The sequence below is a fragment of the Lontra canadensis genome, unplaced genomic scaffold, assembly GCF_010015895.1.
Source record: "Lontra canadensis isolate GAN:19392208 unplaced genomic scaffold, GSC_riverotter_1.0 scaffold32, whole genome shotgun sequence".
In the NCBI taxonomy this organism is placed as follows: domain Eukaryota; kingdom Metazoa; phylum Chordata; class Mammalia; order Carnivora; family Mustelidae; genus Lontra; species Lontra canadensis.
In genome coordinates this window covers 11,120,517-11,147,874 of record NW_022631026.1, presented here as the reverse complement: position 1 = coordinate 11,147,874, position 27,358 = coordinate 11,120,517, and the positions used below count along the sequence as shown (strand labels likewise).

Sequence of the window (27,358 nt, the reverse complement as noted above, 5' to 3'; positions counted from 1 at the left end):
GTTTCAGCCCTGTGCCTTTTTTGCTCCCTGATGGACTGGTTCGTTTGGTTAATAAACAGATAAACTGGCATTTGGTACTTGCAAGGTAAGGTGTTAAAAATTTGTGTTTCTCTACCGGGATTAGCACTTAAATTTCATTATGGATATTAATTTTGGGTTCTTTTAGCTTGCAGTCTTGATTTTATTTATTTTTTTATTGCATGTGAATTCACTTTGTCACATATGACTGGGTATCTTTTAAATGTATTAACTCAAGTATATTGGATCGTTTTTGTGTATGCTTTGGTATTTTTATACTACTTTAAGATCAAAAGTTGGGTAATGGAAGATGTGAAAGCATTTAAAAATGATTTTTAACTTCTTGAAGTTATTCTGTTTTTGTTGAAGACTGCTACAAATAATCATATAGAATTTTTTTTTTTCTCTTTCTCTCCCATGAAAGCAATGGAAAACTTTTGGCTGCCGTTCAGGATCAGTGTGTAGAGATCAGGTAATTGTTAATGTTATTCGTATTTAAAATGTCCCTTGAGAGAATTTTACTTGATTTATGGGAACTAAGAGTTTTGGAGGGGTGAATTTAAAGGGATTTTACCATTGGCGCACATAATTTTGTGAGGCCTCAAACATCACTTATGTCAATTACAGGGTAAGAGATACTTTGTTAGAATAGCAGAGTCTACTCCCAAATCAGTCTGCTGTTACCTGAGAAATGTTACTTTTTCAATAGACCAGGCATATCTTCAGAATTTAGAAGTCTTTCTTATTTGACTAGTTACTGCTAAGTCAGCTAAAGCAGATGATCAACAAGGTATTAAAGTAGGGACCACTTTGTTCTGTTGGCATAAAGCTAGGGATGGAATATGAGTCTGCAAAAGACAAAGACTATGTATTATTTGAGGCCAATGATAGTCTGTCATCGTGAGACATTCAATGGTTATTATATTCACATCTAGAAGGCTTCTCTAAGCTGGGCTTTCCATGTACTTTTTTTTTTTAATTTTATTTTTTAAATTTTGATTTATTTATTTCATTAGAGAGCAAGAGCAGGACGAGGGGGAGCGGAGAGGAGAGGGGAGGGAGAAGCCGGCTCCCCGCTGAGCAGGGGGCCTTAAGCAAGGCCGGATCCCAGGATCCTGAGATGGCAGCCTGAACTGAAGTCAGATGATCAACCGACTGAGCCACCCAGGCATCCCCCCATGTACTTTATTTTAAAGTCATATATCAGTTGTAAAAGAAATAGCAACAATAGCAACGAATTCAGGAAAACTGGTTAATGTTTTTTTTTTTGAAATTACAAATAGCACAGACTAAACATGTTGCATTTCTAAAATTAGAGGCTACTCCTTCAGGCAAAGTGTAACTCCTGGTATTTAAAAATAAACAATGAGAGGGGCGCCTGGGTGGCTCAGTGGATTAAGGCCTCTGCCTTTGGCTCAGGTCATGATCCCAGGACCCTGGGATCGAGCCCCGCATTGGGCTCTCTGCTCAGCAGGCTTAGCAGGGAGTCTGCTTCTCCCTCTCTCTCTGCCTGCCTTTCTGCCTGCTTGTGATCTCTATCAAATAAATAAATAAAAAATCTTAAAAAAACACCAAAAAACAAAAAACAATGAGACTAAAATTTCGGGATGTCTAGATACCAGTCCAGACTTTTTCCCAATATTTCATTATTCTTTTTTTGACAGACAGAGATCACAAGTAGGCAGAGCAGCAGGCAGAGAGAGAGGAAGGGAAGCAGGCTCCCCGCTGAGCAGAGAGCCCGATGCGGGGCTCGATCCCAGGACCCTGGGATCATGACCTGAGCCGAAGGCAGAGGCCTAACCCACTGAGCCACCCAGGCGCCCCTACTTCATTATTCTTGATTAAACATAGTATAATGAACACTCAGTTGTTACCACACTGGTTTTAGCTTTCTGTTTGTGTACTTTCTTTTTCCAGTTATTCAAACAGAACTGGACCCCTCCACTTGTGGGGGAGTAGACAGAGGTTTGCCCCCATTGGAGCATCAGCTTCAGATGTGGAGGCTTTGTTTCCTGATCCCTCGTACAATCATCAGGATGGAGATGATTGGCAATAATGACAGCCTTTCAAAACTACATTTCTTAATTTGGCATGGCTTTGATAGGCAAGTCCCTCTTTTTTTCCTATAGCATCAGTAAGCATCAAGTTGGCACAATTTTTGGACTTCCGTCTGTAGGATTGGGCGAGTACTTGCTATTGCGTTTGTTGCAGGAATGTGAAATCTATCTTTTTGAGAAATACGCTTATGGTGTGACTTTATATATAGCAGTTAATCCTCAAAATTTCCATCTTCCTCCCATGAAATGAGAACATCAGTGGAATGATCTTAGGTGTTAGGGTCAGAATGTGCATGTGGGGATGGGATTGGTAGGCCAGTGAAGAAGAGTTTTACCAAGGATTTATGGAACTTGTTAATACAATTTTTGATGAGATGAAAAAAAATTTGCTTTTATAAAAGGATTCGCCCCTGGATTGTTAGAGTGTAAAATATTTATAAAACTTGTAAACATATTCAAGTCTAGGAATTCACTCATGTATTTGAGACTAAGTGGTGAGGGGGGATTTCTAGGCAATGGAAGTATGCTCATCAGGATCTTATTCATCTGATGCATAATTTACAAAAGGTTTTGATAACATTAGTATATCTAAGGAGTCTTACATGGTGAGGCATGGATTCCATCAGGAAGCTTTTCAGGAACACACTCCCTATGGACCCATCCCTCCCCCTCACTGCTTAAGTACTAATCTGCTATGCTCCTGAAAGCAACACTCTTATACCTAATGGTAGGCTATTGCTAATGGTGTTGGGCACTCTTATAAGTGCGTTGCGTGTGCTAATTCATTTAATCTTTGCAGAAGCCCTGTGAGGTATGTATTGCTATTTTCCTCCATTTTAGAAATGAGGAAGCTGGCACAATATGGCTAAATTACTTGCTTGAGGATTTGAAATCTACCATTCTAGCTTCAGTGTTCCTGCTTTGAACCACTGATCTCTACTACCTTTTGATCATGTTGTTGAGCCGTATATGCGTGTATGCTTACATTCTGGTTTCCCCTGGTACAGTTAGGGCCTCTGCTTTGCGCAACTCCAGGGTTGTCATTTTTTTAAAATTCCACGTGAGTGGGATCTGGTGTTTCCAAGTCCAGTGACACTGTGTGTTCCTTGGAAGCAACCCCTGCCCTTTTCCCATTGCAGTGCTAGAGAGAGAGAGAGAAGGAGAGAGAGAGAGAGCGCGTGCGCATGTGTGCAAGAACATGCACGAGCAGGGAGCGGGGCAGAGAGAGAGGGAGAGAGAGAATTCCAGCAGACTCCCTGCTGAGCGTGGAGCCCAGTGCAAGGCTTGATCCCAGGACCCTGAGGTCATGACCCAAGCCCAAATCAAGAGTCAGATGCTTCATTGACAGCCAGCCAGGCACCCCTCCCAAGTAGCTTTTATCTCCTTGGATGTAATAGGCGCCTAGTTGATGTTTGGTGAGTAAGTAAGGTGTTTGTGAGTGGGATAGAAGAAGCAGATGCTGGGAGGACATTATAGGGTATAGTCCACTGACTTGCTCAGAGCTGGCAGACAGCTCCCCTCGCTGAATTTTGTGGGGTTACTACATTTTGTAGTAACCCGAAAGGAAGAGTGTTTGAGCAAAGATGCAGAATGGTTAGGAAAGAAAAAGTGCCGGGTAGATCCTCAAAGTAAAACCTTATGAACAATGGCTATGCCTGAGTTTAAGACCTTTGTTCTCACTATTGCATGTTTGTTTTTTGTGCTATGGTGAAGGCACAGAGAAGGTCAGATTGGCTCCAGTAGTGCTAGTCGGCACGTGGGATTCGGTCACTATTTGTTGATTGTATTCGAATATGAAGGAGCACTCTAATGTCTGAGGTCATTATTTCATAGTTGGAAGCAGTCATAAATAGGCAATGTTTTTTGAGGAGAAAAAAATGAAAAGCTGAAACACATATTAGTTTTAGTTGAGAGAGAGCCCTGCCTTTTGCAACACTGTACCAGGGCTGCTGTTCCCCGGCATGTTTGTAGTGAGTGGCCAATGACTCCCGTCATTTGCGCCAATATGGCACACCTAACCTGCTTGTGTGTGGGGCTCATGCGGATAAAAAGCTGACTTCTTGTGAATTGCTACTTTAATTTGTAATTTGGCAGTAATGACATATTATAAGTATAATATGTGTCTCCTTTTTTCCTAAAGAGTGAAGTAACAATTTCTTACGATTATGGGCTGCTACGAATACAGGAACTAATTAGGAGCCATCTCAGAACACAACAAAAAGCATTTAAATAAGGACTCAAAAAAAAAAAAGGGATCCTCCCCCAAATTTGCTTAAGTGGATATATTTGTGAAGTTTTGACAGAACTGAATTTGTCTCCCTCTTTCCATTTCCCCAGCAGAAGAGCAGCTATTATTTGTGATGATATTAAGGATGAAAGTAATAAACACTGACTTAGGTCTAGTTTGTGCTAATTTATACGTAACGTCTTTTTAAATCCTTCCTTAAGCTATGAAGTTGCTCTTTCCCAATCTATGTTATTGAGAGGAAATAAAACTCCTGTTGAATATTTTGTCCAGGTTACCGGATGAGCTGAAATCAGGTCAACCTTACTTCAAAGACCATGTTCGTTCGTTTTCTTTCTTTCTTTCTTTCTTTCTTTCTTTCTTTCTTTCTTTTTTTTTTAAAGATTTTATTTATTTATTTGACAGACAGTGAGAGAAGGAACACAAGCAGGGGGAGTGGGAGAAGGAGAAGCAGGCTTCCTGCCGAGCAGAGAGCCTAATGTGGGGCTCCATCCCTAGATCCCAAAACCCCAGGACCATGACCTGAGCCAAAGGCAGACACTCAACCAACTGAGCCACCAGGCACCCACAAAGCTCGTGTTCTTTCTGCTGTATTCTACTTGGAGGCTGAATAGTCAATTTCTTGAAGAAATTTATTACTGTATTTATAATTAGCTTTTGTCTGTCATATTTTAATAAATATTACTTTCTACAATTTGTTTTAAAACTGATGCTTATCATTTTACCAATATTAGAAAAGAGTTAAGTATTTAAGAAAGAAGAACTACAAATTACCTACAGGTCAACCCAAATGCTGTATGTTTTTTGCACCTTTTCTGTGTGTGTGTGATCTTCAGTCCAACGATACATTCTGTACATTCTATTTGATACTTATTTTCTTGATAACTTATGGGAAGATGTTATATTTTCAAATCATGTACAGTAATTGCATAATATTTCATTGAGAGCATTAGGAAAATCTAATCTTCTACTGGCTGTATTTTTCTCTTTCATAAATTAGGCTGCATGAATTTCCATGAGATTTGTGTGTATCTGTAATTATTTCCCAGGGATAACTTTATTAAAGCAGTTGAACTGCTAGATCAAATTACTGTGGGCGTTAAGATTTTTTGAGAATTGTTAATTATATTCTAGAAGGTTTACCAATTTTTATTTTTAAACATATAATACTTATATTACTTTGATAAATATTTCAAGATCACAGATTTTAAATGGGTCACAGGTAACAACTATGGTCACCAAACTATTTGATTATTAAAGCAAGACTTTTTTTCCCTAAGTGATTTAAACTTCATAATATGATACAGACCATGGTTCTTGACCAAGATCAGTCTGTGGAGCTTTAAAAAATATCAGGGTGCCTGGGTGGCTCAGTGGGTTAAAGCCTCTGCCTTCAGCTCAGGTCATGATGTCAGGGCCCTGGGATGGAGCCCCGCATTGTGCTCTCTGCTCAGCAGGGCGCCTGCTTCCTCCTCTCTCTCTGCCTGCCTCTCTGCTTACTTGTGATCTCTGTCTGTCACATAAATAAATTAAAAAAAAAATCTATAAATGGTGTTTTCTTAAAAAAAAAAAAAAGTTGCATTGGCCCCATCCCATAATTGTTGAATCAGAACCTTTGTGGAGGGGCCATGCATCTGTATTGTATTAAAAGACCATGCTTCATCTAACTTATCCTTATGTATATACTTATATACACTATATACCTATATAAACTATTCCAGGTGTAGCTCTGTTTCTGGTGAAATAAGTTTGGAAGAAAACGTTGTGACCAATGGAAGGGTCTTATTTGAGCACAAATCCATGTCTGAGAGAAGGACTGGTTTAGTGTTGGGCAGACAAGTTGTCTAACATTTTTGTGGGGTTTCCTCGTATGACAAAATAGTGTTGGGGTGAAACTGTTGGCTTAATTTTGTACATATTTTTCAGGTCTGCAAAAGATGATTTTACATCTATTATTGGGAAATGTCAAGGTAAGAGTTTCCAAAATATTGGGAAAAAAAGAAAATTTTAAATTTACAACAGTTAACAGTATTCCTTAAAAGGCAGAGTAGATATTAAATATTGATAAGGATTGTTGCCACTCTATTAAAATAATCTTAAAACTTCTTAACTGATTTCTCTTACTGCCTTAAATGTTTTGCTTTGTCCATTTTGGACATTTTAAAATTTGAAATTGAAACTGTTTTAAGATAAAAGTCTATGTCAGTTTTGGGATAAATTGTTTGTGTCTGTAGTTTTTGTTTGTTTGTTTGTTTTTCAATGTAATCTCTCCACCAAGTATGGGGCTTAAACTCCTGAGCCTGAGATGGAGTCATGTGCTCTACTGACTGTGCCAGCCAGGTGCCTCTAGGCTTTTATTTTGAATTCAATGCAAAAAAAAAAAAAATTATGTATAAATCAAGATTTGATTAGATACAGACCAGTAAAAAAAATCTGGGATTTGCTTTTTCTTCTGATGTATTCAGCACAAATTACTATCATTTATGTATCTGAACCATTTTGCAGGGTACTAGGGATATGACTGTGAGCAAAAAAGGCACGGTCCCCTACCTCTTGAGGTATAGAGACACTCAGAATATAATTACTAACTTTGATAAATCTGATGAAGGAAAAATAGAGAGCAGAGTGAGTGCTTAACCAGGGCTGTGAGATGAGATTGTTGAGAAAAAGTGACTTTGGAAAGCAACCTAAGGGTTGAGTAGAAGTTAGGAGAAGCCAGGGGCTTATTTCTGTCTGCAGGAGTAGGTATGAAAAGGCAGAAGGACTCTTTTTTTTTTTTTTTTAAAGAATTTATTTATTTGACAGTGAGAGAAGGAGAGAGAGCACAAGTGGGGGCAGCAGCAGAGGGAGAGGGGGAAGCTGAGCAGGGAACCTGATGCAGGACTCGATCCCAGGATCCTGAGATCATGACCTGAGCCGAAGGCAGAGGCTTAACCCACTGAGCCACCCAGGTGCCCCGGCAGAGGGAATCTTACGGGAAGAAAATAATTAGGAAGGTGCTGGTAGGTAAATGCAGCTATTCTCTGTGGTCTACTTAGGGATCTGCAGTTTCATCTGTCTGACCTTGGGTCAGTTTAAGTGTCCTAGTTGTAGGAATCCTAATGATGGTAATCGTGGTTGTTGTGATGATGACAAACATTTGGAGTGTCCTTACTGTGTGCCAGACGCTGCTTTATATGCATTTTGTCATTTAACTGGAAGAATGTAGTATGCGTATTTTATCTCCAAGGTAGCATAAGGGTAAGATGATAAATCCTTGACAGTGAAAGAGCAAGGAGAAGGAAGACATCGATAGTTCTGAAATCCACAAAATGATCGTAATACAGAGGATTTCCCCAACTTCTCTGTGGCAGTGGTGGTCTTAAGCTCCTTGTCAGATGTGCCATTAGTGAGTGTGGCTCAGGGCAAGTTTCCCTCTCATCTTTCTCATTTTTGTTCATCCACATGTGTTCAGAAAATTAAAGATCAGATGAGTGAAAGATGTTTTTGGTTTTCTTATGAGTGGTGATATTCAATTAGAATGTCAGAATTGCTGTACTTCTATAATTCCACATCTGCTATTTGATAAGATAGTAATAGTTCTTATGAAGTTGTCTGTATGCACAGTATGTATTGTAACTTAAAAACAAATATAAAACTGCCTATTTGTTTATATAAATTGCCCTCTTGTAATCTATTCCTTGGCTCTGTCCCCTGGATTGTCAGTGATACCATTGTCTGTACCAGGCCAGAAGTCAACACATTTTCTTATTCTTTTTCCTTCTCTTTTTTCTTTCTTTGACAAATATTAAGCTCCTGCCATGTGCCAGGCACTCCTAGGTGCTGTGTATAAAATGAGGAGTAAGCTACAGGCGACCTTGACTTAAGGGTTTGCAGTCTGTCAGGGAAGACAGAAATACTTCACTGCAGCTGTGCTGACACAGTGGGGAAGCATTGCCTTTGCGGAACTTCAAGCCCTGGGAACCTGTGAAGATGTCTCCGGCCTCTGCTTCCGCCATCACAGCCCTAGCTCAGGCTTTTAACATTTTTACAAAGTTTCCCCCCCCCGCAATAGTCTCCTGACCAGGTTTTCTTCTGTTTGCCTCTCACTGATCCACACTTCACACCGCTTGCCAAACTGATTGCTGTTAAATGGGAATTCTGCTCAGTTATCCTTCAGATCTGGCTTCCTGCTTTCTAGAAATGTGACCCTGGACAAGCTGCCTTACTCTCTGAGCCTCAGTTACCTGTCATGAATGGCACAATGTTACAGACTGACTTGTGGACAAAAATAACATAAGCTAATATAGGTAAAGCTCTTAGGATAATGTCTGACACATACTAAGTACGTAGGAGACTTTAAACTTCCTTTACTGCCGCCGCTACTAGTCCTGTTCTGCCTAAAATCTTCAGTTGTTTCCCACTGACTGTAGAATACTGCTCATTTTTTTCTGACCTTTCAGTCAGTCTGTCCCTTAAGATCCTCCGGCCGTACAGCCCGTGTTCTAGTACAAAGCAGCTCGTGCTTTCCCAGCCCCATCGTGCTTTTCATGCCTTGGTACAGATGGTTCCTTTTGCCTAGAAGCTCTGCTTTTCTATTTAATTAATGAGTCTTGCGTATTTTAGTTCAGGCATCCACTCTCCTGGGAAACCTTCCCTTCCTGCCCGCTTCCTCATCATTTGGACATCCTTCTTAATGTTTTCCTAGGGCTGGTTTGTGCATGCATCACCACACTCAAGCTAATCTTTTTTTCCCCTTAATTGTTGATTTGCTTGTCTGATTGCCCATTAGATTGAAAGTTCTCTGAAGGCAGGGCTCCCATCTTACTCAACCTTTTTTGTTCCTGATGCGCAGTGTGCTGTCTTACAGAGTAGTCCACCCAATTCCTGATGCTGTCAAGTGGGTAATGGCACTTGGGAACTATTACAATGATTTTTATGAGTTTATGTATCAACAAAGTATATTTGCCTACTCCTGTGAGTTAATTCTAGAAATTTATAACTATATATTTATAAAAATTTGTGTATATGTATATAAAATGGATAATTGTCATGATATTCAGGGTTTTTATTCCTTATGCACACAAACGTATATACATACCACAAAGAATAGAGAAGGGCTTCTGTTTGCTTAGTATTCTGTTGAGAATACTAGGAGAGCAGTGTTTGTGCAAGCGCTAGCATCTTCTGAATTTGCTTTCAGTTACCTCCTCACCAATGCTTATGAAAGTAGACCAGACCCAGTTTACATAATGTGTAAGGATCAAGAAGTTCCCAGAAGAATAATTTAGGAATAGGTATTTAATTACCTTTTTCCCAGTGCCATGCTTTTGTTGGGTGAGGGCTTGGGGAGCCTGTGGTGAGCTGTTGAGAAGCATGTTCAGAATGTTAGAGTAATTCAGACCTGCAGGGCCCTTTTAAGTTGTGACTTTAGACACTCACTCTTAGCCAGTGTGTAAACTGAGAGATCTGCAAGTTAACACGAAAATGGGAAGCTTAGCCCTCTGTATTTCACACAAATTATAATATATTTGTTAGAGGTTTTAGTGTGTACAGTTAATGTGGCAGCATGGATGGGATAATAATGCTTTGAGAACTAATGTTTTATTTTGTTGGCTTCCAAATGTGTGAATTTATGACCTTAATGCTGCATTAATGGCTTCTTTCCATTTCATATAATTTGAGGTAATGATCATTTGCTTATTATCTGACTCATCTTTATGGGAATAACTCTCATATGCCAAATGATATTTCCTATGTATGCTTGGAGAGAAGGAGCCAGATTGTTGCTAATGCATTTTTTGAAACTACAGATTGCAGAGTCTGCAAACCAAAACAGGAACTATTTAGTTCCACTTTGATATTTTTCCATTATTGCTTTATAAAATTAATGCCATTTGAGAATGTTTTAAATGGGGTTGCAACTTGTTTTGGCTCTGTTTGCCAGGCCATAAATATTAGCCTTCTCTTTCTGCCTTGAATAGGGACCTAAGTAATAGCATATGGGATTAGAAGTTAGATTTTTTTTTTTTTTTTAGAGCTGTACTGTGTTAAGAGATTTTTTCCATATTTCTGATTTTGAGATCCCATAAACCAGAACTTCCAGTGCTAAGGAGCAGCTTGCCTGTTTTAAGTATGCTGAGATCCCGTCAGCCCATTGGTGGCCCGGTGGGCCCCATCACAGCCCACGCTCAGATACTGTTTTGTATATTTTTGTATTTCTAAAATTGGCTTGATATTTTGTAGTTTCCATCATATTTTTGTTGAGATTCTCTGTATGTTCCTTATGTTTATGTTTTCCTTTGAATTCCCAAATACTTTAATAGCTGTTTTGAAGCCCTTGTCTGCTTATTCCTTAATTTGTATCATTTCTGGGTGTGTTTCTATTGGTTTAGTTTTCTCATGTTCGTGGATATTTTCCTGCCTCATATAGCTAACACTTTATTTTTAAATTTATTTTTAATTATATATTTTTAGTTGTGATCAGTTTATTATATTTTAAAAAATATTTATTTAAATTCAATTTAGTTAACATATACCATATTATTAGTTCCTGGGGTAGAATTTAATGATTCATCAGTTGCATATAACACCCAGTGCTTTTAACTTCTTTATTTTTTATTTAAAAAATTTTTTTTTAGGTAGGCTACATGCCTACCTACATACATACATACCTGGAAACCAACACGGGGCTCGAACTCATGACCCTGAGTTCAACATCTGAGCTGAGATCAAGGCTTAGATGCCTAACTGGCTGAGCCACCCAGGCACCCCTTATTTATTTATTTATTTATTTATTTTACCTTTTTATTTTTTTTTTTCCCTAACACTTTAAATTATATGTTCAACATTATGGAGCTGAATTACTAAGTTTTGTTATCTTCCCTAATAGAGTATTGAGTTTTGTTCTGGGATGTGGTTAATTTTTTTTTTTTTTTTTTTTGGTGGATCAGATTAATCTTTTAAGGCTTCTTTTTAAGTGTTAGTGGATATGGTTAATAGCTTTTACTTTGGGGTTAGATTAGTCCTCCTTTAAGGTGTGGTCTTTCTGGGATCTCTTATGAGAACTCTGAGTGTTCATTGACATCTCTCCACTCTAATGGGGTGGAATTCTAACATTTCCAAATCATCTCCAAGCTCAGGCAGTTGTTTTTCCCCAATAGTCTTCCTATTCTTGGCCCTGCAGAATGTGTGTGTGTGTGTGTGTGTGTGTGTGTGTGTGTGTGTGTGTGTGTGTCTGAAGACCTAGTGTTCATCTCTGCAGATTTTATAGCTCCTTCTCTGCCTCGCTCCCCTCTGGAATGCTGCCTTGTAGATTGTATTGAGTTTAGTAGCTCTAAACTCCATCCTTTATCTGCTGTGTTCACTGAGACTTGCACGTGCTGTTGGAGGTCCCTTTTCATGCACCATGGTCCAGAAGGTGCCTACTGGCTGAGAGTAGCTTCTCACAGTGATCACAGTCTTGCACTGCCTGTTGTATAACAAGAAAATAGTTATTCTGACCTGTTTTCTTTTATGGTGGAAGACCTAATCTGAAACTCCTTACCCTGCTGTTGTTTCTTTAAACGACAAAAGCAGTACATTTGTGTAACAAATTCAAACAATATAGAAGTTGAAAAAGTAAAAATAAAGTTTCTTTTCAATTTGAATTTTTCATAGGAACTTAATAACTTAATATAAAATTTTCTATACTTATACAAACCTATGTGTACGTGGATTGACCTTTTTCTTTAACAAAACAAGACCATCTCATACAGGTTGTTCTCCAGCTTGCTCTCCCTCCGACCGTACTGATGTCTTTCCCAGTCCGTACGTGCAGATGCATTTCAGTCTTTCAAATGTAGCCACGGGATTCCATTGTAAGACTGTGAACCACATGTTTTTTATTCCCTTCTTGATAGAAATTTAGGTTGTTTATAGTGGCTCTCTTCCCACTCTTTCTCTTACCCATCTTTGCCCCTGTCCTCCTCCCCCAACACTGGAAAAAACATCCTGTTTGTCTCCAGGTATAGTCTTCAAAATAGCTACTGCTGCAGTTCTTTCCAGAAAGTTCCACCTGTTTACACAGCTATGAAAAAGGTCATGATGGAAGCCATTTCTTTTCTCCACTGTCAGCACCATATGTTACCTATTTAAAAAATACTATGTTCGGGGCGCCTGGGTGGCTCAGTGGGTTAAAGCCTCTGCCTTCAGCTCAGGTCATGATCCCAGAGTCCTGGGATCGAGCCCCGCATCGGGCTCCCTGCTCGGCGGGGAGCCTGCTTCCCCCTCTCTCTCTGCCTGCCTTTCTGCCTACTTGTGATCTCTGTCTGTCAAATAAATAAACAAAATCTTTAAAAAAAAAAATACTATGTTCACAGGCAAAGGAAGAAAAAAAATCTCATTTTCAATTTGCATATTTTTAGTTATTAGGTAGAGTATATGTTAAGTGGCTATTTTTATGTGTTTTTTTTTTTGTGAATTTTTAGAACATATCCTTTTGCCTATATTCTTCTTGGATTACTTGACTTTTTCTTATTGGTGTGATAGTATGAATGTTAACTCTTTATCATCTGTGTTGCAAATATTTTCAGCCAATTGATTTTCTTTTAAATTTGTTATGGATTTTTTGTTTGTTTTTATAACTGTATTTGTCGCTTTTTTTTTTTCCGTATAATTTCAGGGTTTCTCTTTGTGGTTAGACCTTTCTTATTCCAGGATTGTAACCATTTTTCTCATGTCTTTACTGACACTTTTATTTCAAACATTCAAATATTTAGCCTCTCAGCACACTTTTATAGCTCTGCTCTTTGGCTCTTGCTCACCAGACCAGATTGTACACTCAGCCCTTTATTTTGCAAATGAGGGAGCTGCACCTCCATGATCTCCCCAGGGTCGCACCCCTTCATTTTGTGGCAGCGCTAAGAATGGGACCCAGTGTTCCTTGCTTCTTAATCTTTCTCTATTTCCCTTTCCAGTCTGGGTGGGTGAGCACCGGAGTAGAATGTTTTCCGTTAGCACTTGAGTGCCTGATACTACCACTAGAGTGCTGGGCACTGGGGATGCAGGTATGAACAGAATGGGCCCAGCACCTGGCATTTTGGAATTTATAGTTCAATGAATAGACGATAAAAAGTAGACACACACGCATGCGTAATTGGGCTAAGAGATGTGAAGGACGTCAACTCGTTGGATAGTGGAGAATAATGGGGACTTGAGGCTGCTTAGGCAGCATGGTCAGAGAATGCCTCCCGTGGAAGTGGTATGTATCACTGAGAGATTTGAGAAATTGAAAAAATCTTGAAAAAGTTGAGACCTGGGAGATGGAAAGGAGCCAGGAAAGGGCTCAAGGGAGAGGGGCTCCAGGCTAAGAAAACAGCACAGATAAAAGCACAAGGTGAGAAAGATCTTGGCAACTGGTGGGTTGAAGGGGCCACAGCTGGTGCAAGACGTGAGTGAGAAGAAGCAGTTTCACTGTGAACGTGGCAGGTGTCAGATGGCAGGCTCAGTTTGCCAATAGCCTTTCTGAATACTTTTCAGTTGACCCCATTGACACTGGCTTTCTACAAATCTAGACCATTCATTCCTCTCCAAAACCACACAGCTGGAAAAGTCCGGTGATAAAAACCACGTTTTTACATTGTTATGTGAAATCTTACTTTGTAATGAAAAAACCTGTCTTTTATCTGGGTCAAAACACATGCTGATATTTCTGGAGCTACTGGTTATAACTAGAAGTAATAGTAAAAAGAAATCCCTTTCAGATGAAACTTATTTTAGATAAAGTATGTGGTACATAAATCTGTTTATCCTATCAAAATGAGATAAGAGGAAAAAACCTGTTATCTCAGATAAAACAGTAATAATGGAAAAATGTTTCTGTGTTTCTTTAGCACATGAATATATTTCAGGGCATTAAATTATCTGGTGTTTGTGTAGCATCTATGGGCAGGCAGGTCTTGTTTTCCTGTATTGTTTATCATTTTGTGCCTTTGTTTACTTCCAAGCTTGATTTTTTTTTTGAAGCTTTATAAAGATGGAGAACTGATCTTTTCCCTCATTTTATTCCCATTAAAAACATTGTTTTTCTAGAATGTGTATAGTGTTTTGTTAGTCTTTAATATATCCACTAGACCTTACTGTGTCCAAGGGGCCCTCTTGGAATTTTTTTGGTATTTACTTGGATTTGGTATTCACTTGGATTTGGTATTTACTTGGATTTATTTGGTATAAAGAAACTCCTTGATGTCTGGCATACTTTCCTCCCATACAAAAACGGTTATTTTGTGTATTACAGATATAAGAGAGAAGTCTGAATTCTAAAGTACTTCTTCTAGGTGGGGAGAAGACCAGTTATGTAATTCATGTTTAATTGGTAGTCCCTGGGAGATGGTAACCTCTTACCATTACCTTGCCCTGTTAGCATAGATTTTCCTGAAAGCGTTAGTCTTCACTCATTAGTGAAATACTAATCGCTTTCCATTCCAGGTTCTAGCATGGCAATGTGGAATAGGACAGTGTCGGTGGATTTTATGGAGCTCAGAGGCTCGTGGGGAAAATAGTCCTGTAAACAACAGAATGTGGTGTGATAAAGAATTTTGTACAGCCTATTTGGGCACAGAGAGGAGAGCAGTCAGTTTCAAAGAGTGCCAAGGAAGGAGGAGGGAACCATTTGTTACCACAGGTGGTTGTAACAGAAGTGAACGCTTTGCAGAGTACTGAGGAAGAATATTCTAGGCAGAGGCAGCATGTGGGTGAAAGACAGACCCCAGTATGCATGGTTTGCTTATTTGCCAGGTGGCTGTGTTGTTGGTGGCTTATTAGCTGGATCTCAGGAACCTTCTGGGGCAGGCCTGAGGCTCAGTCCAAACTCGGACTGAGAGGCAACGTGTGTAGTGAGATGCTCACTGTTTGGGAAGGCGGAGCACGTGGGTTCTGGGCTTTCTTTGCTCTCGACTCTCAACTCTGGATGTTCCCTTGTCAGTCCCCTGATCATCTGTAATCCCTGCTGGTAAAGGGAGGGCACTGGTTCTACTGGTCTCCTCAGTTCTGGGATTCTAATGCGGGGACACTGAAGCGAGCAAGACCTCAATAACCTCTAAAAAATTTAACAGAGTTTAGAGTTTCACAGCACCCCCCCCTTTTTTTTCTTCTTTATTGCTGACAGCCTTTCTTTTCATTATTGTACTGAAAAATTCAGAGCAGAAAAATGGTGTTGGATTATTAAGGTTGATTATTAAAATATTAGACTTGTGGGACTGATTAGGGTTAGTACTTGATTCACCTAATCCACATGTTGATGTATGATATTTGTGTATATCTACATACTTCTCCAATGCTGTGTTTGTATAACCCTGCGTCATATGTCTTAGTTACCTATATTTGATGTATTTGAAAGATAACAGTTGAAATGCTCATTTTTTGCTGTTAGAGGAGCTGAGCTCATTTAATTGGAATTATTTTCTGCCCACACTCTATGCTCTTGATCTGTCTTAACTTTATAAGTATCTTGAGGTGTGCTCTTCCGAGCTTTTGCCAACTAGGGCCTGTCCAACATTCATTTGACCGCTGGTGTCAGTCATCTTTGCTTCTTAAGTAAGTGGGGCAGAGTTTGCTGTGGTTTACGTTTACCAGTCTTACTTGAACTGGCTTTCTGGAAAGAGTTCTTTTCTATTGAACTGAAACATTAGAAATCCTTTGGAAAGGATGTAACATAGTTGAATAGTTGGTTAACATCTACAGTTACTGCAGCTAAACTATCTGTATAACACATTGTTAAAAGTACTTCTTTCCTTTTCATTGTAGTTCCAAAAGACCCGAAACCCCAGTGGAGACGTGTGGCATGGAGTTATGATTGTACCCTGCTGGCCTATGCTGAAAGCACAGGAACAGTGAGGGTGTTTGATCTCACGGGAAGTGAACTCTTTGTTATTGCCCCGGTATGTGCATAACCTTAGACCGATTACATAAAAGACATTCAAAAAAATATATGAAAGTACTTGAGTGACCAAATGTGAGGAGAGGGGAAATTGACCTGTAAATCTGAATAAGTTGTGAACTTAAAATACTAAGAATCTAGTAGATATCTGTACGTGAAACATTTTTTTTCTCTGCATTTTGTAATACAGTAATCAGCGGTAATCCATCAGTATGGAAACATAGTGGTAAGTAAATACTAAACAGAGGTACAGAAAAATATTAGGAAGTTCCAGTGAGGGAAAGTAGTCAGTGAGCTGTCACAATAGGAAAAGCTTTCCGAGGAGTTAGGATCTGTTACCCTCAAGGGGATAGGAATTGAAAGGGAGAGTGGAGAAAAAAATTAATGATGGTAATAATTTATATTTGTATAATGTTTTATACTTTATTAATGAGTTATATATATATGTATATATGTATATATATTCTTAGTTCATATTCACAGCAACCCTTTGAATAGATTGGCCAGATATTATCCAGGTTTTACAGTTTAGAAAACTGAAATTGAGAGGCAGTTGAATGACTTTTCCCATGGCAATCCAGTTAGTAAGTGTTTCTTTCAGGAATCCATCGCTTTTTACTTTGTATCCTTCTTCCTTGAATGAACAAGGTACAGAGGCAGGTAGGACCACAGGGCTAGCTCTGGTTGCATCTTAGGATCAACTGGGAAGCTTTGTAAAGAAAAGAGAAGCAACACTTACTTGATTGTCTAGGCTCAATCCACGGAAATTCTCATTTAATTGATTAGAGTGGGCTCTGGGCATTAGTATTGTTTACAAATTTTTCAGCTGATTTTTAATGAGAAGCTAGGGATAAGAAATTGTGATATAGAGAATGATTTTTGTTCAGAAATAATGACTGGAAAAACTTGAGAAAATGTGTTAGGCTCATATTATGGAAGTCCAGGGGAACCAAACTAACAAGTTTGCATCACTGTTTTCTAGACTAGCGTTGTCTGATAGAAAAGTAATGTGAATAATATATATGATCACATTGTAATGTTAAATTTTCTAGAAGTTCCGTTAAGAGTTGAACAGGTGAATTTATTATATAATCCAGTATATCATAAATATTATTTCAATATGCAATGTAAAGATTATTAATGAGATATTCTAGTTTCTTTGATACCAAGTCTTTGAAATGTCCTGTTTCTTTTTATGGTTATAGTCTGTCTCAATTAGGACTAGTCCTATATCAAGTGTTCCATAGCTGCATGTGGCCATAGTATTTATTTTGTGGTTCTAGACAGTGAGGTCTAGGCATTTGGTGTGGTAAACCGTAGTATGTGTGCTTCCCAAGGTGCACATGCCTTCATGTGCTTAGCAATATAGCCTGATCCTTAGTTCATGGAAAAAGGTTGTCATTGAGTGAATGTTTTAAGTGTCTTTTCCTTTTAGTTACTGATGGGCAAATGGGAAGTAATTGATGCCTTTTTTAAAAAAAATAAGATTTATTTGACAGAGAGCATGTGGCTGTACCCTTCCCAGGGGAAGAGAGTGTGGGGAGGTGGGCAGAGGGAGAGAGAAACACAAGCAGATTCCATGCTGAGTGCAGAGCCCAACTTGGGGCCAGATCTCATGGCCCTGAGATGAGACCTGAGCTGAAACCAAGAGTCAAATGCTCAACCAACTGTGCCACCCAGGTGCCCCAAGGCTTTTTTTTTTTAAAGCATTGGTTACTGCTGGCAGTGAAAGTCAACATTTGGGAGCTTATATCTAAACTCAGTATATTAGAATTCTTTGAGGCTGGAGTGCCTGGGTGGCTCAGTGGGTTAAAGCCTCTGCCTTCGGCTCGGGTCATGATCCCAGGGTCCTGGGATCGAGCCCCACATCGGGCTCCCTGCTCAGCGGGGAGCCTGCTTTCCTCCTCTCTCTCTCTGCTTGCCTTTCTGCCTACTTGTGATCTCTGTCTGTCAAATAAATAAAATCTTAAAAAAAAAAAAAAAGAATTCTTTGAGGCTGAATGGTGGCATTACGTCTCGCCACCCCCGTGAGAAGCACAGTCTCAACAGACATTCTCGTATCTAGGCAAATCTGTCATCTAGAGGGTTGTGTGGCGATGGCCTTTGTCGGGAGGGCAGTTCTAAAGTTGGATGTCTGGTTCTAGACGCTCTGATTTGCATGATTCTTCAGTATACACAGCAGTTCTGGGACTGTCTCAATGTGTACCTGGCAAGGCCAGTGTCTGGGATTGTCTTCCAACTATGCATGTGTTAACTTCTATCTGGTATCTTTTTAGTAACTTAATTCACCCTCTTTTATAGGCATCAAGTTTACCAGGTGATCTGAGCTATGCTATTGCTGGGTTGATATTTTTAGAATATAAAGCCAGTGCACAGTGGTCTGCAGAACTCCTGGTCATCAATTACCGAGGAGAACTTAAAAGTTACCTTGTAAGGTAAAAATACATTTTATTTGGGAACTCCTATGTGAAATAATGTTTTTCTCTGGCTTAGTCAGATTTTGTTTTGTTCTTTCAGCATTTTAGTGTGGAAAAAAATTGCAAATATAACAGGAAGGTTGAAACCATTTTATAGCAAATGCTCCTATACCTTCACTTAAATTCCATAATTAGCATTTTACTATACTTGCTGTTCACATTTCTGCCCACCCCTCTGTCTAGCCATTAGTCAGTGTTATTTTTTAATGCATTTCAGAGTTAGTCCTTATATACTTAAGCATGCATGTCATTAATTAAAGTTTAAGGTTTATTTACAGTTTTCTCTTTTGAAATCAAATTTGCATACAGTGAAATGTACAAATCTTAAGTGTGCCAGCCAGTGAGTTATGGCAAATGCAAATACTGTGCAGTTCAAACCCTTATCAAGATACAGCACATTATCATCATGCTAGAAAGTTCTCTCATGCTCCAACCTAGTAAATCTATGTATACCTCCCCACCGCCCCTCCGCCCAGCCTAACCATCCTTGATGAGTTGTGCCCATTCTGGTAATTCACATAAATGGACTCATAGAATGTACTCTCCTGTCTGAGTCTTCCTTCACTTAGCATATTTTGAGATTTATTTGATTTGTTTGTATTTTTTCATGTATCAGTAGTTTATTCCATTTTATTGTAATATAATGTATTTCACTGTATGAATATTTCATGTGTCTTAGTTTGAGGTGTTACAACGAAGTACTGAAAACAGGGTCGCTTATCGACAACGGAAGTTTACTGCTGACACTTCCCGAGGGTGGAAGTCTGTGTTCTGGGTGCCAGCGTGGCTGGTTTCTGGTGAGAACCCTCTTTGGGTTCTTTGTGGACTGCTGACTTGTCTTTGTACCCTCACGTGGTAGAAAGAGACTAGCTAGCTCTCTGGCCCCCTTTCTGAGGGCAGTATTTCCTTTCGTGAGGCCTTCATCCTCATGACCTAATTACTTCCCAAAGACCCCATTTCCAAATACCATCACACTGGCATTAGGGTTTTAACATAGGAATTTTGTGGGGACACAGACCTGACAGTCCATAGTGGGATCACAAACATTCAGACCATAACATTGATGATTTGTTGAGTCGTTCTTCTGTTGATGGACTTGTGATTTCCGGTTTGGGGCCACTATGAATAAAGCTATTATGACGATGCTTTACAATTATTTATGGATATGTATTTTCATTTTTCTTGCGTCACTCTTTGAGTGGAACTGCTGAATCATAAGGTAGATACAGTTTATTTGTAAAAGAAACTTCCAGACCTTTTCCCAGAGTTTTTATATCATTCATATTCCCACTAATTACGTGTCAGAGTTGTTTTGTATTCTCAGCAGTGTTTGGTGGCGTCTTCTACATTACAGACACTGTCGTGGGTATTTTTTTGCCTCTCACGGTGGCTTACTGGTGTTTTTTCTTCTTAAATTTAGTGTTGGGACAAATCAGAGCTATCAAGAGAGTCACTGTTTCAGCTTCAGTGGTCATTATCCTCGTGGAATCAACACAGCTGTTTACCATCCTGGTCACAGGTGAGCAACCGTGTCTTCTCCTTGGCGGAGTGTGAGGTGGATGGAGACGTCTTGGCACAGTTTCAGAGAGAAGACGGTGTCCACTCTGCTTAGTTTGGCTTCGTTTGTTCCTCTAGTGCATAGTTATCTTAAGTATCTGTGATACGGTGGTAGCTGTCTTCTGAGCATTTCTGATCGTTGGGCTGACTGAGCTCTGAGCCACACAGGCACTGGGAGTATTCGCCGAGGATGTTTTTCTCTTCAGTTTCTTAATCTTATTTTTCTCATCTGGGAAATGAGTATGTACCTAACTTCTAGCGCTCTAGCGTGTTGAGAGAACTCACAAAAGGCTGCCTCTGAAATGCCCTTGCATAGGAGGGCTCCGTCCGCATGCCTCCCCTCTTCCCCTCCTCCCTTCCTCCTCTCCTTCTCTGCAGGTTAGGGCTGCTTCCCTCGTGGCACAGCTGATCCCTACACCTTGGCCCATACTTCATAGATGCCGCTTCTCTGCGTATCTGCCACCTGCATTGAGGGTTGGTTGAAAATTGGGCATCTTCTACTTCTGGTGATATCTCTCCTTTCATTTTGTTATTTTGAGGGTGAAATTTACATCTGTTTTATAAGTTATCAAGCTAACTTCTTGGTTCTCTAAATGGGGAGACTATCAAGTTGTAAATCAGACAAATGTAGCTTAAATTCTGAATTTTGAGACTTACTCTGTGTCTGTTTGTGAGTCCTTAAGCTCTCTGACCCTCTGTGTACTTGCATACCTTTTTCATCAAAAAGACTTAATTTTTGTGTTCTATTCAGTCATAGGTCTGTCCTTTTTATTCAGAATTTTATGATTATGAAATTTTTATATTGCAGAAGAACTGACACCCACCAGAGTCCTCTTCATGATCCTTCCCTACTAGGGATAACCACTGTCCTGAATTTTGTTTTTATCATTCTTTTTCTTTCTTTTTAGTTTTACCACTTACTCATATGTGGTTGTGCTGTTTGACTTTATATAAATAGAATCATACGGAAGACACACAAGTCTTGCTTTGAGGCTTGCTTTTTGATGTGTGTTTTTCTACTTCATTCAATTTTCACTGCCATTAGGATATTTCATTTTATGAATATGCTGCAGCATATTTATTCATTCTCCTGTGGATGAAAATTTGGTTTGTTTCCAGGTTTTTTTTTTTTTTTTTTGGTTATAAAAATAGTTCTGCGGCCAAAATGATTATGCATTCCTCTGACACGTGTGTAAGAGTTTCTGCAGGATATAGAAGCAGAAGTGGAATTGGTGAATTATTGAGTAAGTACAGCTTCAACTTTACGAGGTAATGCACATGTTTTTCAGAGTGGTTCCATCAGCCATGAAAGTTTCTGTGGTTTCTTATTAGTGCTCTTGGTATCAGACTTTCAAATATTTGCTGATCTGGTTAGATGTAAAAGAAGATCTCATTGTGGTTTTAATTTTCATTTCCCTGATTACTGATGAGGTTGGATAGCTTTTTATGTTATTGGCCATTCATGTTTTGTCATCTATGAAATGTGTTTTTTTTTTAAATATAATTTCTTAATTTTTACTGGGTATATGGTCTTGACATTCTTTATGTGATCTGGATGTTAATTCTGGATTTCGTGTGTATTATTTTCTTCCAACATGTGACTTTTTAAAAGATTCACCTTTTTTGAGTTAGATCTGACTTTAGTATCGGCTGTTAAATAATCTTAAAAACTGACCTTTTCACCTAATTTCTTTCCAAAGATAACTACTTTGAGCTACTTTGGCTGTTTTATTTGATACCGTCTGTTGTTTTGATACACAAAAATAAAATGTTTGTTGTTACTTCTTGATTTCTCTGTTTTACACATTACCTCTTAATGTCTCTTCATGGAAGACGTTCTGTTTTCTTACTCTGTCCTCACATACACAAACCTAGCCTTCTCTTGTTCTCCTGTTCAGTTGTGATTTTGTAGTGTAAATATTTTGGTCATGTAGATGCTCTTCACAGATGAGACAAGAACCTTCTGTAGTATTGCGTGATTGCCTTTTCATTCTTAGTCATTCATTCATTCATTCAATAAACATTTATTCATTTCCTGCTCTGTGCCACGTGCTGTTCCAGATGCTTGGTTGACGCGTTATGGAACTAAACTTCTAGAGGGGGTGACAGAAAACAAACACTGAACGTAGAGTATTTGAGAAACTGATAAGTGCTGTGGGGAAAAAATGAACAGAGGGTGGAAGACAGTGGCAGGGTGGTGAGTAGATTATGGGTTGTAATTTTTTTTTAAGATTTTATTTATCTATTTGACAGACAGAGATCACAAGTAGGCAGAGAGGCAGGCAGAGAGAGAGGGGGCAGCAGGCTCCCTGCTGAGCAGAGAGCCCAATGTGGGGCTCGATCCCAGGACCCCGGCATCATGACCTGAGCTGAAGGCAGAGGTTTTAACCCACTGAGCCACCCAGGCACCCTATGGGTTGTAATTTTTACTAGGGTAGACAGGTTACCCTCACTGGGAAAGTAACATCTGTGCAAAGGCTTGCAGGAGGTGAGGGTATTCATTACTTGGATATCTGGAAAAAGAGTGTTCTGTGCAGAAAGAATAGTGAAAACAAAATGAGTTAGGAGCATACCTGCCATTTTCTAGAAACCGCAAGGAGGCCATTTTGGCTGAAGCTGACTGAGTAGAGTGATATATAGATGGCACAGAGATACAACCAGGCTAAATCTTGGAGGGGCTTTGTTGGCTAGAGTAAGGCCTATCTGGTAACTTCTTGCCTGTATATATTCTTGTGGTTAAATTCCTTCTCTCTCTCCTTCCTCTCTCCCTCCCTCCCTCCCTTCCTTTCTTAGTTTGCAAAGTTTTTAAATATGCTTATTATAGATTTAAAGGTGAACTCACTCCCGTTAGTGTAGATCCTACACCATATATGTTAGATATTCTGTAAGTTTCGTCTTCTTGGAGTCTTTCTCAGGACTTTCTGACCTGCTGTGATGTGGGTTTGCCTCTGCCACATAGCTATTTCCTTAAGAACTCCTGTAAGAATTCACTTTACCATCCTGAGGATTGCTTTCATATTTTTTGTTGCATCACCTGTTTCCTAGGACCTGTGTTTCTTTGGTTTATTTTGCTGTTTTGGTGAACTTCTGTAATTCCCTGAGGAAGAGTACACGGGAAGTATATAGTTTTTGAGGCCTTGCCTGCCTGAAAATGGCATTTATTCTATCTTCATGCTTAAATGATAATTTAGCATGGATAGAATTGTAGGCTGGAAATAATTTTCCTTTTAGAATTTTGAGGATATTGCTCCATTGTCATCTGGCTTCTAGTGCTGCCCTTGAGAATCCTCATGCACATATTTTTCCCTCTATTTTTTTGTCCTCCTTTTTTCTGGAAACTCAGATTCTTTTTTATTTCCCCACAGTATTCTGAAACTTGGTCGTGTTATGTCTTGCAGTTGTTTATTTCCATACTGTTGGCCCTTCGGTTTGAATACTCACTTTTGGGAAAATTTACTGAATTATTTCTTTGATTGTTTCTTCCCCTCTGTTTTCTTTTTTCTCTCTGAAATTTCTATTCTCTAGATGTTAGTCTTATTGAACTTACCTTTATTCTTATTCTCTTTTTTCCCCCTTTATTTTTTTGAAAAAGAAAAGTAAAAGATTATTTTTATTCTTTCTATATAAATGTATATACTTAACGAAGAAAGTAGTTTGAAGCACTTTTGAGATCCATTATAAATATAATGAATCAGTGATATGTGAGATACACAATTTAGAAAGAAAAATCTATATTCTGGTTAATTTTTTTCTGATATATCCTTTTTTTTAAAAATTTTCTGTCGCTCTTTTTTTTTGAACTAGGCATTGTGATTTTTTTTTTTTAAAGATTTTATTCATTTGACAGAGAGAGAGATCATAAGTAGGCAGAGAAGCAGGTAGAGTGAGAGGGGGAAGCAGGTTCCCTGCTAAGCATAGAGTCCAATGCGGGGCTTGATCCCAGGACCCTGAAATCATGACCTGAGCTGAAGGCAAAGGCTTAACCCACTGAGCCACTCAGGCGCCCCACATTGTGTTTTTTTGTTTCAGTTTTTCTAGTTCTCATTTCTAGATGTTCTCTGTAGCTATTTTATGAATCTCTCTTAAGGGAAGAAAAGAATTGAAATGAGTATTCAGTGAGCTACTAGTTTTTTTTTTAAAGATTTAATTTATTTATTTGTCAGAGGGAGAGCACAAGCCAGGAGTGGCAGGCAGAGCAGGCAGAGGGAGAAGCAGGCTTCCTACTAAGCAAGGAGCCCAATGTGGGACTTGATCCCAGGACACTGGGATCATAACCTCAGCCGAAAGCAGCTACTTAACTGACTGAGCCACCCAGGCATCCCTGTTTTGAGGTACACAGTACGTACTCAGGATATGATAGTAGTGGATAAATGTAATATTATTAATTTTTTCCTTTTGATTTGTTTGCACTCCTGCCTTAAGGAGTCAGTTTGCTGTATCATCCTTAAGGAATTTGGAAATCGGGTTGCTTGGGTGGCTTAGTTGGTTAAGCATCTGCCTTTGGCTCAGGTCATGATCTCCAGGTCCTGGGGGCAAGTCCTGCATCGGGTTTCCTGCTCATCCAGAAGTCTACTTTCTCTCTCTCTCTCCTTCTGCCCCTCCCCACTGCTTATTGTCTCTCTCTCAAATAAATAAATAAAATCTTAAAAAAAAAAAAGGAAATCTGAAAATAAGTTGCAAGTCTAGTTAATTAAAAAATTTAAAAAATTGTTTATTTTATTTTGCATATTGTTTTCCAATCTGAAATAATAGACCTTTGTTTTATTTTATTTTGGATACAGTTGAGTGATCACATGCACAGTTAGAGGTCTTTACATTTCATAAAATTGAATCTAATTGTATTTGCTGCAAATTACTGCCATTTTCTTCAAACATTTCTTTTCGTTATAAAATAAACACGTTATAAGTATAAGAAAATTGTGTTGTTTTTATTTTGTTCTTTCAACTTCTTAAATGAAGTGTGGTCTCTTATGTTTGTTTTTATAGCTCAAATACCATATTTCCTGGCATAGATTCACATTAAGTCTTGAACTTAAATTTTGCTGTTAGAAAGGGGGTAGTGTGTGTTTTGCTTTCCCCTGCTCCGTTTTCTGGGGCGAATTTTGTCAAGCCCAGACGGTGCATGTATTGTTCCCATGACATTCCGCTTACTGCTTTGATTTGTGAGGTGGGCCTGTTTCTTTGCATCTTCTTTGATACCGTTTTTTTTTTTTTTTTTTAAGTTTTTTTTTTTTTTAATTTATTTGACAGACAGATCACAAGTAGGCAGAGAGGCAGGCAGAGAGAGACAGGAGGAGGAGGCAGGCTCCCTGCTGAGCAGAGAGCCTGATGCGGGACTATACCCCAGGACCCTGAGATCATGACCCCAGGACCCTGAGATCATGACCCGAGCCGAAGGCAGAGGCTTTAACCACTGAGCCACCCAGGGGCCCCTGATACTGTGTTTTATTATGTTCAAGCCAGGTTTTGCTCTTTGTTCTAATTTAAGGCCTTTTGTTTGTTTTATTCAACTTGATTTTGTTGTTTTAAAGCCTAGGTATGTATTAATACCTTTCTTGGTACATAGATACTTTAAAAAAATTTATATTTTACTTTACTTTCTTAGCACATATATACATTTATAAAAATTTAACCTATTGTCCATTAAAAAGTGCATTCTGTTAGAGGGATTGGAAGTCCTGACCTCAAGGCCTTATCTTTTCCCCCCACCCCAAGATTTTATTTATTTATTTTTGAGAGCAAGAGGGAGAGAGAGCATGAGCTGGGGAAGGGGCAGAGGGAGAGGCAGGCTCCCCGTTGAGCAGGGAGCCCGGGGTGGAGCTTGGTCCCAGGACCCTGGGCCCATGACCTGAGCTGAAGGCAGATGCTTAGCCCACTGAGCCACCCAGGAACCTCAAGGCCTTATATTCTTGAATGAGAAATAATACACACACACACATATGTGTAATATATATATTTCTAATGTCTGACATACATTTTCTCTAATAAAAGTTTATACAAATATATATGTGTGTTTATATTGTGTGTGTGTGTGTGTGTATTGGAATGCAGGCTAAAAATATGTAAGGGTCTTAAGAGGGTGCAGGTACGGTGATGGGGATCCAGAAGAAGGAGATCTTCCTTCCTTGAAAGATCAGAGAAGTATGGCAGGCCATTGCTTCAGACAATGGCTATAGTCTGGGCATGATGGCTATTCCAGGCGAGGTGACAGTGTGAACAGTGACAAGAGGAAGAGAGCTACGTGGGGAAATTGCAGGTGGTGTAGTTTGGCTGACGCTGTAGGGGGTGTGTGGCAGGGGAGGAGAGGTTGTGTTGGGAGGTGGGGTCTTGGAAACGCAAGTTGAGGTCAGATAATTGAGACCTTGAGTGGCAGTTTATTCTTTAGGAAACCTAGATTTTTGAGAAGAGAAAATAGGATTGTCTATACTAAGAGGAATATTGATTCATCTGGGAGAGACTAGAGGCTGGGTGACTCTTAGCTGATAACGGCAGGCCACAGCCAACGAGAGACTATTTGTTTTCTTATATAGATTTGCTCTTCTCAGTTTGTGTAACATTTTGGGCACGACTTAGGTATAGATCACACTTTATTTTTTTCTATTTTGATGAACTGAATCCTGTATCTCCAGTTAGAATGTCGAATATCTGAAGGCAGAGAATGTGTAATGTACATTTTTCTAGAAGCCCTTGCCTCTAGTATAAGATTCTCTTTTGCTGATTGATAACTCTCCCTTTGTGGGTTTCTTGGATAACTAATTTTAATTTCCTGAGTGGAAAAGAAAGATTAAGTTTCTTGATTTTTTTTCTTTTCCCTTTTTCTGATATTTTGTATTCTTATTCATTCCTCCCATTTCTTTCTTTTTTTTTAAAAGATGTTATTTGACAGAGAGAGAGAGAGAGAGCACGAGCATAAACGGGGAGCAGCAGACAGAGGGAGAAGGAGAAGCAGGCTCCCCGCAGAGCAGGGGGAGCCCGATATGGCACTCTGTCCCAGGACCCTGGGATCATGACCTGAGTTGAAGGCAGTCACTAAACCAACTGAGCCACCCAGGCGCCCTCATTCCTCGCATTTCTGTTTTATTTTTCTTGTCCCTTTTAAAAGAAGTCT

General features: G+C 39.2%; 1 protein-coding gene across 1 annotated transcript in view; it reads left to right on the top strand.

Moving 5' to 3' along the window:
* NBAS (NBAS subunit of NRZ tethering complex) overlaps nt 1-27,358 on the top strand; it is a 316,364-nt gene that overhangs the window by 7,154 nt on the left and 281,852 nt on the right. Inside the window, exons 4-9 of the mRNA XM_032866873.1 lie at nt 8-85; nt 443-490; nt 6,247-6,290; nt 16,084-16,217; nt 18,518-18,651; nt 20,114-20,212. Of these exons, the coding sequence (XP_032722764.1) occupies nt 8-85; nt 443-490; nt 6,247-6,290; nt 16,084-16,217; nt 18,518-18,651; nt 20,114-20,212 (537 nt within the window). The remainder of the gene's footprint in view (nt 1-7; nt 86-442; nt 491-6,246; nt 6,291-16,083; nt 16,218-18,517; nt 18,652-20,113; nt 20,213-27,358) is intronic.